Genomic DNA, 14577 nt, shown 5'->3' with positions numbered 1-14577 from the left:
ACATTCAATAAAGCAGAGAAATGTGCGTTTAAAAAAAAATTGAAAAAATTCATGTTTCTTTGGTTAGCATTTCAACTTGCTCATGCATTAACTAGCCTTACTTTGCCATGCAATAAAAAAAAAAAAACACTAGCATATAAAAATGGTTTGGTTTTTAGAAATATCACTTGAGAAAATTACATGCTGAGATTTCATTTATTGCCAAAAATTTGAAAATTAAATGGATCGTGTATTTTCAACATGCAGTTCAGCATAATATAATGACTACCACCTAAATGTCATGACAAATGAACAGCTGTGTACAAATCTTGTGCAGTAAATGATGCTTTTTACTTTTCAGTTACAAAAATAAAGATTAAATTAATAAATACACTTAATCAGAGAACAGCTAAATTTCATATCATTCACTTTAAATTCTTTATCAGTACACAGGTGCATACATATATGTTCGTATATGTATTGTATGTAGCTATATGAGTACACACATTATAGAGAATGCACATTTACAACTGATACATGTGTGTACTGACATATATACCACACATTTCCTGAATGCAAATATATGTTTTATATTTTAAAATCTTACAATTGAAAATGCTGATGTATTCATGCTGAGCATTAAAAATATGGAAGGTAAACAAACAGAAGGAAATGAAGTACACTTGGAAATAGTCCAACAATGATTAAAAAATAAAAATGGCATTGCTCATTAAAGATGCAGTATCCCTTTTCTTAGCTGGTTTGATTACTCAAGGAAATCTCTGTAAGAGCCAGTAAGAGTCTCATTCAGTAGAACTTTAAACCAATTTGTACAAAATGATCAGGCAAAGCATAAAACATCTCAAGCTCATGAATAAAACTGCTTAGTACTCCATTTTTCAATAAAATGTAATGCCGCATTTAATCAGATTTAAGTATCTATGTCTGTGCATGAGACTTAATAAACCAATGAAAATGCATAAACCATCTTTTTATTGACTTTTCCATGTAATAAGTTGTGGTCAATTCAGGTACCAAAAGGGATACTACATTATGGATCAGTGGATATGAACGCTACCAAAGATGATCAAAACTGGTCAGTTTTCAGTCCCGCCACAACTAACTGAGGTGTGTTTATGTATGTGTGAACGTGTCCGTGCTAGTACAACTGCTCCTGGCCTTATTATAGATTTTGCTCTGATTCTCCAGATAGACTGAATTAACTCTGGTATACAAAGGTTTTCTACACTTTTCATAAGTGACCTTGACTAAAGCTAATACAAAAAAATTGCCCACTTTCCCTAAGAGGGGGAAAATGACACACCTATAATATACTCAATAGACAACTAATTCAACTATCATGATGAAAAATCACCAAACATTAAAGATTCATTAAACAGGTTAATTTTCCAAGTACTCTGAATGCAAAATAGGAGTTTAGGTATGTTATGTACTTTAGAAAGATGATCAAATAGAGTTTCTAACAGGGTACTGCCTGGTTCAGAGACAGGAGTGGGGGAAGAAATGGAAATTTTTAAAGTATCAGTTCACTGACATAATTACTCATCAAACAATTCAACAGTGAAAGTACAAGTCTAAAAGGACTCTGAATGCAAGAAGTAAAAAGGAAAGTAAACAAGAACGCAATGAATGTTTATATTTTCTTTTTTAACCTGCAAAGCCAGTCAATCCCAAGTGGAAGTGACTGACATATATATATATATATAGTGGCAGTCACACACACTCACATACAGTCTTTTATTGAACATGAGGGGACCTCTGCAACATACAGTGAGAAGATGATACTCGCCAGCCCATATCTTGCAATAATTACATAAAATAGATATTTCCTCTTGAAAGCTGAAAAACAACTTATTGTTGTTTTTGTTCTTCAGAAGTTGTGCAAACAAATCGCCTGATTGTATGGCTTTTTGCATATGATGAGCTGGACCTTTTGCATATGTGTCAGTTCTCAACCACAAAGGTAAACAACAGAGAAAAGTAAAAGCACTTTTGGGAAAAATCACATATGTAGCTAACTAACACAGAACACTATAGGCATACCTAATGTTTCTAATGCAGACGTTTCTTCTCCAAGTTATATATCTCCAGGGATAATTGTAAAGAGGCAATAAATTAAAAAAATCTAATGGTAACCAGTAATTACAACATATAGTATGATCTTAGGCACAATTTTAATGTTTTCTTAATCTTTAAAAATCATAGAAAGCTACATTTCTAAGCAACATATTGCAACATTTACAAATATATTGTTTATTAAGAAATCTGCAAAAAGAAAAGGAATGCAGTGCACAAACCACTAGAAGACAAAGGTCTCTCTCACTCCAAGATGAATCAGTTTGGGCATTGTRAAAGGGACTGGGCAGAGAAAGGATGCACAGAAATCTGTTTATATTAGTAGCTACAATGCTATGAATACAGATTTATAGAACTGGATTATGAAATTTTATGGCAGGTTAAAAGGGTCACAAGTACTGGAAAGTCAACATTCTTTTAAAAATTGAACAAGCAACAGCGGAGCATAATCTACATATTAGCGTTTAGTGCTGAGTTAACATTTTAGAATCCCAGAAGATGGCGCCATTGATTATTTTCTAAGAATGAATTAAAACTAAAATTCATTCATATTAATACACTTTTAAACAATTTCATGCATTAAGGACTCACTAGATAATTTTATAGTGATATAGTATGATTTTTAAGAAAAAAGTGTAGGTTCACAAGAGCAGAAAGGTATAAAATTACAGTATTTTGCAAGCTGGACAACATACAGATACAAATAACTCATACAAACATCAAATTCATTAGGTGATTACAACATGAAAAGTGCAGTAAATTCTTTTTTTCCCTAAAAAAAAAAAAAAAAAAAAAAGAGGATCCATTTAATTCCACCCATTTAATGTACATTCACCCAACTCCAATTTAAAACTACCTGGAAGTGAGTAAATGTGAGAAAAATGGATAGCTATTAGATCCCAAATATAAAATAATCCTCTCCATATATCCATTACAAGAATCAGAGGAGAAACAACAGGAAATACAACGAACTCATCCAAAACCTAGATGTCAGTTATTGCTCCTGAAACTTTTTTTTAAATGACCTGTAAAAAACCAACCATTTAGTTATCACTGTTCAACATGGAGAAAGGACAAGATATCAGCACAGATAATTTTCTTACCTTTTTTTGACAATCAATACAACAACGAGGAGAAGTAGGATGAACACTAGAATTCCAGCGCTTATTCCTGCTATTTTCACCACTCGATCTGTCTGTTTAGCAGGATCTGGAATCACCTCCGGTTCTTCTGTTGCTGCTGCTAAATGAATCAGAAAAGAAGTTGCTTAAACGTGTGAGTACTAGAGACTTGAAAATTATTATTGGCAATAATTTCCAAAAATGTATGTATGCTAAAAGCAGCCAAACAACAGACACATGCATCATGTGTTTATACATGTATGTATATGCATATGAACATACTATAAATATACATACCATACACATTTGCAATACCAAGTATAGACATGTGTATATACAGGTATAGAGAGAGTGTGTGTGTGTGTGTGTGTGTGTGTGTATAATTTATTTATACTTGTGTGTGCATATATATAGAAAAAAAATCATATATGTAAATAAGAAGTGTATATGCATCTAGATTTCCAAACAAGTTGTGGCATTACGAAGTGGAAGCATGCTTTTATAGAGGTGATCCGATCAACTCAATCRTCATCCCTTCCTTTACTGTTATTTTTCACATATTAAAGATGAAATACCTAAAATGGAATAGTGAAGGAGATAACCAAGCTCTCTTCTCCCAGTCCCAGCTAGCACCCTAAACTCCAGTCCTTCTTCTCTCTTCTACCCAATTTCAATCCACCCTTATAATCTACCTTATAGCATCTAGCCTGAGATCTGCRTTCTGCATTGTAAATCTCTTTTGTCATAAGTCTGACATGGAAATTTGATCCTCYGTATAAGGCCATGCACAAATCCAAGCCTCGAGCCAGCAGTAATTTTATTTCTGTTTACAAATCCTGAAAAAAAATCACTGTTCTTTGCAGAAATGAAACCACTGTAACACAGCAAAGTGGGCTGAGGCCACAGGTTACAGTAGAGAGGAAAACAGTATTTCAAAGTGCGCAGCCATTCAGTCTACACCTTTTTGCTTCACAGTCTAATATACAAAGGATTAGGAACATGGGATTTTTCAGCCTAGTGAAAACATCTAGGAGTACATATAAGTTTCAGCCAGGGGTAAAATCCCATGAGGAGTTTACCTGTAAAACAGCAGACAGCTCTTCAGTTTTCCAGTTCTTTCTTACTTTCTAACCCTGTGGCTTAGTATTTTGTCTTTCCTCTGCTAGCAGGCGTGAGCACTCGCACTTCTTCTCCCCTCTATTTCTGACCTGTTCCCTTCCTATTCCCCAGCTGGAACGTAGGAGATTCCGCTTAACCTCACRGCAGCTGCACATGTAGTATTTAAAAGTTGTTGGTATCATGCCTACGTCATTGCACACAAAATATTCTTTACCCTGAAACTAAAAAGCTTCTCAACAAACAATCAAAACAAATAAAACGAAAAACTAGGGAAAGCCGCACCAGAGAAGGACTACCACCCCCTTAAAAATACACTCAACATTCCCTTCAGAAAAGTAGCATAAGCTAATCCCAATGACAAATATTACTTAATACTTTCTGATTTGACCCTCTTACTCAGAAAGTTTCTGCCTGTGGTTCAACGTGCAGCATGACTAATTCCTCTTGGGAGAAGGATCGTGCTGCTGTTTGAAATAATTGTTACTTGTTTCTGTATTCTCCATCTCAGCAGTATCTGACTGCTTACTAACAGTCTATCCTCAGAACAGCTTTCTGAGTTAGGCATGTGCTATCTTCCGCTAATTAGAAAGCTAGAGCTCAGGCAGTGCTTTAATCACCATTGTCATCATCATCAGACTTCATCATCATAACCATCTTTCTTCCTTACAGCTTGAACTACATCCATTGAGAAATACTAACTGCTTCCTCCTTTGAGTGAATACATGCCTGTATGCACATTTGCATACAAAACCAGCGTGGACACAGTACTAGATATTTTGCTGATATTACATGTGTCATTGAAGGTAAGAGTAAGGATCAGATAAGGAGCGGGTGCATGTGTACCTGTGCACACATACGTACACCTGCAAACTAGAATTAATGTCAGACAAACACACAAGACTGCTCAGAGAGGAAACGRCAGGAATGACTTTTGAGGTGTAACTGAAAGAAGGTGACGTTCAAGGTCCTCAACAGTTAAAATGAATCAAGTGGTAATCCATGGTTAGCTGGGTTGGATATGCTAAACATGAACAYTTGATAACAAGCAGAATCAAAGGCCAATCATCAAAGCTAAACTATAAATGGTCTTAAATGTCAATGGGAAAAATCACATTTGACATAGGGGATACTGAGAAACAGTGAGGACCTGGGAAGGGTAGAGAGAGGAGCACGCTGGAACACAGTAATAGTTACTGTATTCTGAATCGCCACGGGTGCAACATGAGTACAAGAGGGTAGCTTTGGCCAAGGAAAGGTAAAAACTAGCCAAGCTGCAAAAGCAAAGGCCTGAATAAGACAGTTGTGCAGACCGAGGTTTAAGGTCAGGTCTTTGAGAGACAAAAAAATATGAATCACAAGGCTTAGATGTAACCTGAACATGCACTTCAGAACTTGTATACTCAAATACAACCAAAGAATAGGCTCTGGGCCACGATAAGGATGGTCGTGTTTTCATGGGAATATTAGTGACAGCTGAGKGAGTACAGGGTAAAAAATTAGAGATTTGTAACACACATCTTTGGAGAACAATACAATGTTTATTACTTATTACATCAAGTTGWAATATAGGTGTTTCTCAGAATATTGTTTCAAAATACTTCTTGGCCACTCATGATGTTATTTCATTCAGAGAAATTACCTTACTTTACACAGATATAYTCATCTGTGTAAATCTTTAAGAAARGTAACTAAAGGAGTTCAGTTATTCTCCTAACTTAGGCAGCAGTGTTTTATTAAATATTCTGTACAAAATAATTGGGTTCAGATTTTTGGTAAATGTTCAAAATACAGCTTTCTGTCCAGGTGTTCAGAACAACAGCTGAGAGCCGGGAGAATATCAACTGCTTGTTCATTTACTGCAGTTTTATTACATTAAGGGCTATGAAATAAGAGGCAATAACTCACACCACTTTAATACTGCTAGGAGATAAACCTACTGCCCATTGGAAACATAACACAAAGTCTTAAAGTAGGGGAGAGAAATGATATTGCAAAGCAATAGACTAAGCAAGCATATAACCAGTGGCTGAGTCTCATCTATCCAAAATGCTAAAAGCTATGGGCAAAATGCTACCCCTTTCTCAGGTATCAACAGTACAATTCCTTTGACTTAAATTAAGCCAGCATTCTACTCTCTACCTTTCCAACACAAATAATGTATGCATTCTCTGTTACATCTGGATATAATTCAAAGCAATTATAGATCTAAAATCACATTGTAATRTATTATTTGTGCATGTGTGTGCACTGTATGCAACATGGTGTGGTGTTTTAAGGATGTCAGTGAATGTAACAGACCAATTTAATGAAATTTAGGAATCTGAAAGTATTTCATATCATTTGTGYTTTATTTTGATAGCTTATTTTATTATTGATTTATTAATTTTATTATTTCATTGATCCATTCCTTCTTCTGGGCTAAGAAAGTATCTGTGCCCGCAACAAAATGAAATATATGAAGAATAAAATTTACACAGAAAATTTTTWAAATCTGTGTATATAATTGAGTTACTTAGGTGGTGCTTGTGCAGCAGTGTTCCTGCAATTGTGGCAACTGCAAAAATTTTGGTTGGGTAGGAGCATATGCAGACTTAGAATCATGCAGCCTTGCTAGAGACACAGCACCACGTTCCAGACTTGAGGGTATCACAACAGGCACGTGTGAGTGCACATGTATACGTACGTGCAAAGGATAAGAATATAGAAACCTTGTGCTTACATGTTAAACTGCTGCTGTAAGATAGCATCTTCTTGTTACTAATTGTTCAAGGGACTAGAGTTGTAGCAGAAATTCTGCTTAGTTGAAAATTTSATCTCTGTATCTTCTAAACTATTTGCTCTAGATTGGTAGGATTTTCCTTTCACTGAYGTCATTCTTCTATAGGCTGAACACAAGAGTGTTTTTGCCATACAAAAGCAACTCAACTATATGAACACCACTACAGTTTTCAGGTTAATATTTTCGTGTTGGTTCCCATCTAAGTGTGTGTTATTCTTCATGAATTCAATGAAAACACAAACCATTTMTTTTTTCATTTTTGAAAATTCATTGGTTTGAAATTTCATGTAGGTTCCTAAGGGCCAGTCAGCTAGATCTGTCTTTTCACACATAACTCTTTCCTTTATGATGCACCTCTTTTTCACTGTACGTTAAAATTATTTATAATTTTTTCATCCATTTTTCTCCGTTTTTTCATGGAAAATGACTTTCCTAGATTAATGCTAACAAAGCATCCCATGTAAGACTAGATAATGACTTCACAGTCTCTCTTCTGTGAATCTGAATATAAAAATAATTCAATTTTCAAGCATATATTTCTAGATAATGTAAAAATTMATTAGAATTATTAAAAATATTTTTTAAAAAAATCTGCTTTCCTCATTCCTAACATTTCTTTCCAGTAATCTAGTGTTGGAATTTTTTTATACACTGAGCAGCAGGCTGTATTAAAAGAGGCTTTATCAAATTGAAAAAAGAATATAATTCAGCAACAGAAAGATGATTCTAGAAAAATAGACACTGTATCGGCCATTCCTTTGGCCAGGCTTACTCTAATAAGGTATCTAAAAGGTCAACTGGTCATCTTTACAACATCCTTGCACTTCTTTCTGTTACTATATTTTTCACAATTTGGTCCTATAAATCTTTACCAATAGAGATATTCCTGCTGTTTTGAAAGAGTGCAAAGGCATCTTGCATAAAAATTTGAAATAAAAGTTTCTAATCTGAATTGAGGGCGACTACACTGTTTTCCCCTCTATAGGTATACCTGTCTATTCAAAWGATTTATCAGCTGGATTGGGAGAGATTAATTTGATTCAGCAACATATTCATTCTCTRCTGAACAATAACAGCGATCATATTCCACAGTCCCATTCACAAAATTTAGAAAATACCTCATCAAGCAATTTTGGCTCTGTGGATTGCCAATAACCATCACCACATAAAAAACAGTTTTCCTCAGTTTTATAAATCCTAAAGGAAAAAATCTAGGCCGTTGACTTCCATAACAGCACTATGAACTTCAACTGTGAAGAGCACTAAATTAGAGTAGGATTGGTGTAACTCTCCCAAGGATAATAAAATTCTAAAAAATCAGTGAGTTAGAGTCCTCCACCTAAAACCAATCAGCAAACTGAATACATTTTATTTGYATAAATTTCTAATGTACTTATTTCCTCTAAAATTTTTATAAAGTTTTTAATTGAACCTATGTTAAAAAAATCCAACCCTCCCTTCTAAAATTGAGTGTTTGCTTAATAACTATACTTAATTCTTAAAGTATACCCTAGAATAAGGAATCCAGTCACGGCACATACTGCTTTCCTGTCTTCTCCTTCCTTCTGTAGCTCAGAATTTACACACAGCCTTGCGAAATTGTCAGAAAATTTATGAGACTCAGCATAAAATCTGTTCACCTACACCTTCCTATGGAGATGCTGTTGGAATAAAGATAATGATATTCTACTCTCTCATCCAAACAAAATTATTCACGTAGAAAATTCTGTATGTGCCTGTATGGCACAATTTAGTGAATAGCCAGTTTTTAAATCAGAGATTTTGAACAAGATTTTACACATAACCTCCTCAAAATATTGCCTGACTCTTAACATCCACAGCATTTTACACCAGGTTTCCTTTGTCTGAGTTAGGGGAGAAACTCTGTTTTATACAAGATTAAAGCTGCTATTTTATTACACTGTATTTTCTTTGAATGCTAATTTCTGTTTGTGGCAGATCTTTGAATTCTCGCAAACTAGTGTCATTGCTGCATAGCTTGATATTCAAAATAAGTCTGTTCAAGATAATCTGTTCTGCACTTTTGTTACGTGGCTTTCAAAAACTTTTAATTAAAAACAGAAAAGACAAGGTAGCGTCAGGATAACATCAAATGAAACTGGTGCTCCATCCCGCTCTGGCAATACGTYAGTCTACCACCTGAGAAAAGGGCTCTTTGAGGAGACAGAGAGATTCTCTGGTAAATATTTTTTCAGATYGGTCTGCCTTGTGTTTTAATCATCTGCCCAAAAGACCATTCTGCCTATATCAGTTTTGGTTTGCTATTGCTTTGCCACAATGCTAATCATTGCATAACTGAAGATATTTTTAAAAGCCTGAAAGTCAGTTAATGAATTCAAGTTTAGAGAGAGAAGATTCTTAATCCCTTTCACTCTAATTCTCGTTAAAAAAAAAAAAGTCTCAACTGATTCAACATGATGAAAAGACTCGAACGTTTTCCTACAGGGAGCAGGGAATGGGAATGGGAGGTGCCACTTGTTCTAGTGACCAGTGCCCACAGCTCACAGGATCATCCAGGCCCACTCATGTGAGTCACAGCTTGCTARACAGCTGGCCTGCCTTTTGGAAAGAAGAAGTCACAAGCTGGATGCACAGCTGGAAGCATTTACTGGGAACARAGGAGTCCCCACAATGTCTTCCAATGAGCTCCTCTTCTGGAAGGTGAAGCAATGCTATGCATTTGCTAGAGCTTGGGTATATCTAAGCTGTTGCTTTGAGGACTCTGAATTATTTCTTCATAGGGCAGCAGAATTAACAACAAAAATTTGTTTCTGAACCAAAAACATGGTTCCCTGCACTGTGCTTTGAAGTGTCAGGCACATCTGTATCACCATGGAAACCAGGGTCTGCAGTAGCACCAGGGAAAAGAGTTTGGTCAGTTCCTCTGGATCCAGAGCCGAAGGGGAAGCCAGGCCAGGAGCAGCTTCCCTGCTCCACACCAGTGCTCAAAGAGAGGCAGAATGAGGTGACGCCAATGGAAAAATTGGGGGCTGCTGCCTCACTTGCTGTTGCAACATCGAGAGGCCAGACCTCGTCCTCACGTGTGCTCCTGTGCACGGGCAAGGGCGAAAGCCTTACCAAAGCTAACAGCTATGCCTAGACCCCGAAGCTTTGTGGTATTATAAGATTAGCCCCCGTATCGAAAACAGCAGGTATTGCTGTTCTCTCCGTAAAAGGTCATCACTGCAGAAATGGAGCCTACAGACACTGCTCCATGGGTGCCTCCTGCTCCTCCCAAATGAGATTTCTTATCCTTCCCAAAACATGMCTCCATGTGCAAAGATAAAGTAACTACAGCTTCAGGCTAACGTTTGGTTAGATTTGGGATGGCATAAGGTGTTCAGAGAAGGTAAGCACAGAGTCCCACAGGTGGCCCACATACAAATACGGTACCATGTAAACAGCTGGCCACCTGCTTACACACCCTGCTTCCAGATAACAGAAAAACACCCTGAGCTCATGTTATTTGATGATTGTTAAACAATCAACATGCAGCTTATAAATATTTATATGCACTGTTAATTTAATTAAGCAAACTAGCACAGCACATCATGCCATATAATAATGAGAATGCTACCTGGAAATTCCAATATGTTCTATACATGTTTTACATATATATGTATATAAAGGACTGGTCTCCTGACTGGCATTAGTAAGCCCTCACAAATGTAGATACATATTGTTTTGATATGTCACTTACAATCACAAAAAATCAGTCTCATCTTTCCTACTCTCTGGACTTTCAAATCAGCCCACTGATTGACTGGTACTACTTTAGTAGGAAGCTACAAGGAAAACAGAGGCAAGGGAATCAGGTATCTTTGGCTACTAGAGAACARTACTAAAGTTAAAGAAGACTCACAAGGTTCCAACAAGGTTCTTACAAGGAGAAGYATTTTAAATTCACAATGATTACTTTGAAAACGGTAACGTCCACAAATTTATAACCAATTATGAAAGAGCTGACCTTAAAAGASTGAGGAAGTATCGAGCGAAAAAGTGCTGAACTGGCTTGTCTCACAAAGTGTGAAACCTTGGACATGTGCAGATGAACAGAACTAAACCAGGAACAATGCTGAGGAGACAATGTTCCAGCCACGATCTCTACCCTGCTGCTCCTCAGGTCATATTAAATGAACAGATCACTGCCTTCAGCACATTTCTCCTACATCTGCCACTTGCACTTGTACTTTGTGAATACTTGGATATCTTTCACAATACTGCAAGGAYAAGACTCAGGTATAGGGAATGAAGATCTTCAGTGCAACTTAAAATATACAGGTTGTACAGATGTTAATTTGCAATTTATTATCCTAATGCAAGAGACAGTAGTTGATGTAGACATAACTAAGTTGGTTTTGAGTGAGCTGGCTCACTGATGCAAAAGTGGATTGGGCTTGGTAGGACCRGCTCAAAAACCTGGGAAGTAAGTGTGTTTTTTAGGTAGCCACAGCACTATATGGCATCATGGCTATMCTACTAACCAAAGTAGATTCTGCAGGGACTGTGGAGAACCTTCGAAGTGCCGTTTGCCCAGCACTGTCACAACAAAYGTTTTGCCCAAGATTCAGAATAGCTCAAATGGTAATGGAAGGAACAACCACTTTGTCTGTAGCTGAAAACTTCAGTCGTATTGCGTATGGAATATTAAAAGCCCATCCTAAATCCACAGAATAAGGAAATAAAAAGCTCTGGGTTAATATGAATGGTGATCATGACAAAGATTTTACACAGGGAGATGAGTCGAAGTTACACTGTCAGCTGTCAGTTTCTAGCTCAGTTTTTTCAACCAGGACAGGACATGAGATGAWAAAATGGGCTTCTGAAATGCCACCTCTCAAAGCACACTGGAGCAGCAAACTCCAAGGGCAGATGAAAGCAACCTTTTAGCATGCTGCAGCATCTCTGACGAAGAGATGGGATGGGAGACCCTTTTCGGCCATGGTACATTATTAGCTCCAGGCAGGGCTTTGCCTTCCTCTGGGATTTTCACCTCCAAAACACAGAACAAATGATCTTAAACTACAGCTATGTTTACACAGTCAAAATATATCCCATGGAAAAACTAAAGTCTTTCTTTAAAATCCATGAGACAGCCTTCTTTCTTCCTTCTCTTCTSTCCTACATTACCTCCAAAACGAATGAGAACAAATCTTTCAGTAAAAGACAAACAAACAACCYAACCTGTAACACATTCTAGGATTGTGCAAGTGTGGGTTCTCTCAGGTCATCATTTCAAAATTGTCACCAACATCACAATGACTAAACTCTTAACCTGAAAAAATGAAGATTCTAATATGTTCTAGAACTCAGGTTTTGGAAAGCTACAAGATCTACTAAAATCCAAGGAGTTGGCAATACTAAGTTCATTTCTCAAAGTATCAGCTCTCATTCAATAACAACTGTACATTTTGAATGCTGGAAACATTAAGAGAGAGACTTAATTCTTTTCTTTGCTTTTTTTTTTTTTTTTTTGAAAAAAAATCAGGTTGATTTCTGTGTCTTCGAAAAAATCAGTTTTTCAGAATATGATTCTCTTGAGCCATTAGGTGCAGTTCTTTCAGTAGCCAATAGACTCAAACCAAATCTTGAGATTTATACTAAAAAAATCCAGTTCAAATAGTGAACTGACAACTCCCCCAAACCCACTACTCACAAAAATTCTTAGAGCAAATGCAATTAATTAGTGTAAGTTAATAGATCTTGAAAAGGTTACCTAAAAGAAGTTAGGGAAATACATAACATGAACACTACAAAGTATTAGCCTTACAAAATGGAGTCTAAAATACTGTTTTTCCTTTTTTTTTTTTTTTTTCCCTTGGAAAAGGATGAGAAAGGTCCCCTAATGTTCTAATAGACCTTTAAACATGGATTTGTTGGATGGACTGCTATCATTTCCTAAGGTCACTGTGATTACTGCCTTTACATAATGGAGTCTGCTGCTGGAACTGTTACAGTATTTATTTAACTGAAAACATATAAAGACAGCTGGTCTTTTGTTAATACAGCCGTATATTAACTTTTCAGAAAAACATTGTTAGAAATAGAGTACATTACAAATTAATCAACTTTTAAGTTCTAACCTAAAATAAAAGCCTGCTTTCAAAAACATTTTAAAATCAATTTTCAAATGGCTAATTCTAAAATTCCAGTTATGTAAAAGAATATAAGAAATCCTACGTTTTTAACAATTACTCTTATATAGCCTGTTAGCTCAGAATTAAACTTGGAAATAAATTTATTATAAAACAAAATAGCACATCTTTATGCGCCTTTCCACTCTGCTGGAAATCTGTGGAATGTAACATAAGAAATCTAATAAAGAAAGTACATAATGATAACCATTATATACATATTTTGCACACAATATGTTTTATGGGAAAAAATATTACTATCAAATATCTAATGCTCTATTTTGCAATTTTTATTGGAAAAAACAACATTCTGTGAATACCTTCAGTTAATTTAAGAAACTATAAAAATTGTAAGTGATAATTTACCAGCAGTATATGAACTGCAGATTTACTACAGACCTATACAATTACACTGAAGAAAGAAAGGATAGCTCACCTCTCCTTCCCCACAAAATTGCAAAGTCTTACCTCAGCCTACACTCCTACAACCTACATTAGATCAAAATACAGAATTTTCCTGTGATAAAAAATTCTTAGAGCAAATGCAATACTAATAACATCTAGGACGGTATCAAAAGACAAAGGCAATGAGATGGAACAGAAATGAAGTGTTTCCCTTTTCCCTTCAAAAAAAGGTGAGAAAACACATAGAAGCTCTATTAAAATTAATTATTAATTCTTTCTTTGAAATTAGGTCTTTCCAAAACCACATAGACTAAAGACTATACAGTGCTAGGAACAGAACAAAGAGGCATCCTATATCCAACCCCTCATAGTTTTAATCAAGTACCTTGTCCAAAACTAGTCTTTAATAGTACGCATTAGTTATTAGCATCCCAGATTCTTCTCAGTTGAACTCCAATATACAGCATACTGCAACTACATTTGATACTGTCACTACTGCCAGCCTTCAGGATTTTATCATGATTCCTATAATATTTGGTACTTCTTCAAACAAAGTAAAAAGGTAAATATAAATACCCTAAATATTCAAAGACGGCATCTTTCACATGAATTCTACTCTTCTACMTATAAAAAATTTTTGCAGCTTCTTCAGCTAATACAATACTTTCCTTAAATTATTCAGCATCCCTATGAATCCACTGGGAAAGGTGAGAAACAACATAGGATGTGAAGCACAACAATGGTGTCAGAAAGCTTTCCTTTTCTTTAAAATCTTGTCTTTGAAGGGCATCAGCTCTCATGGTTAGATCCATCAAGCTCAGGAAGTGTAGGTTAGCTCAGGAAGTGTGGGTTAGACAAGTGGACAGTGAGGTGGATTGAGAACTGGCTGAAAGGCAGAGCTCAGAGGGTCGTCATCAGTGGC

At 36.0% G+C, this 14577-nt stretch overlaps 1 protein-coding gene across 1 annotated transcript in view; it reads right to left on the bottom strand.

Moving 5' to 3' along the window:
- PTPRK (protein tyrosine phosphatase receptor type K) overlaps positions 1-14577 on the bottom strand; it is a 431918-nt gene that overhangs the window by 33957 nt on the left and 383384 nt on the right. The window contains exon 15 of the mRNA XM_085314395.1: positions 3180-3318. Coding sequence (XP_085170521.1) covers positions 3180-3318 — 139 coding nt within the window. The remainder of the gene's footprint in view (positions 1-3179; positions 3319-14577) is intronic.

This window comes from Rhea americana, unplaced genomic scaffold (assembly GCF_003343005.1).
Source record: "Rhea americana isolate MKP2758 unplaced genomic scaffold, rheAme1 scaffold_110, whole genome shotgun sequence".
In the NCBI taxonomy this organism is placed as follows: Eukaryota; Metazoa; Chordata; class Aves; order Rheiformes; family Rheidae; genus Rhea; species Rhea americana.
This window is presented reverse-complemented; position numbering and strand designations above follow the sequence as displayed.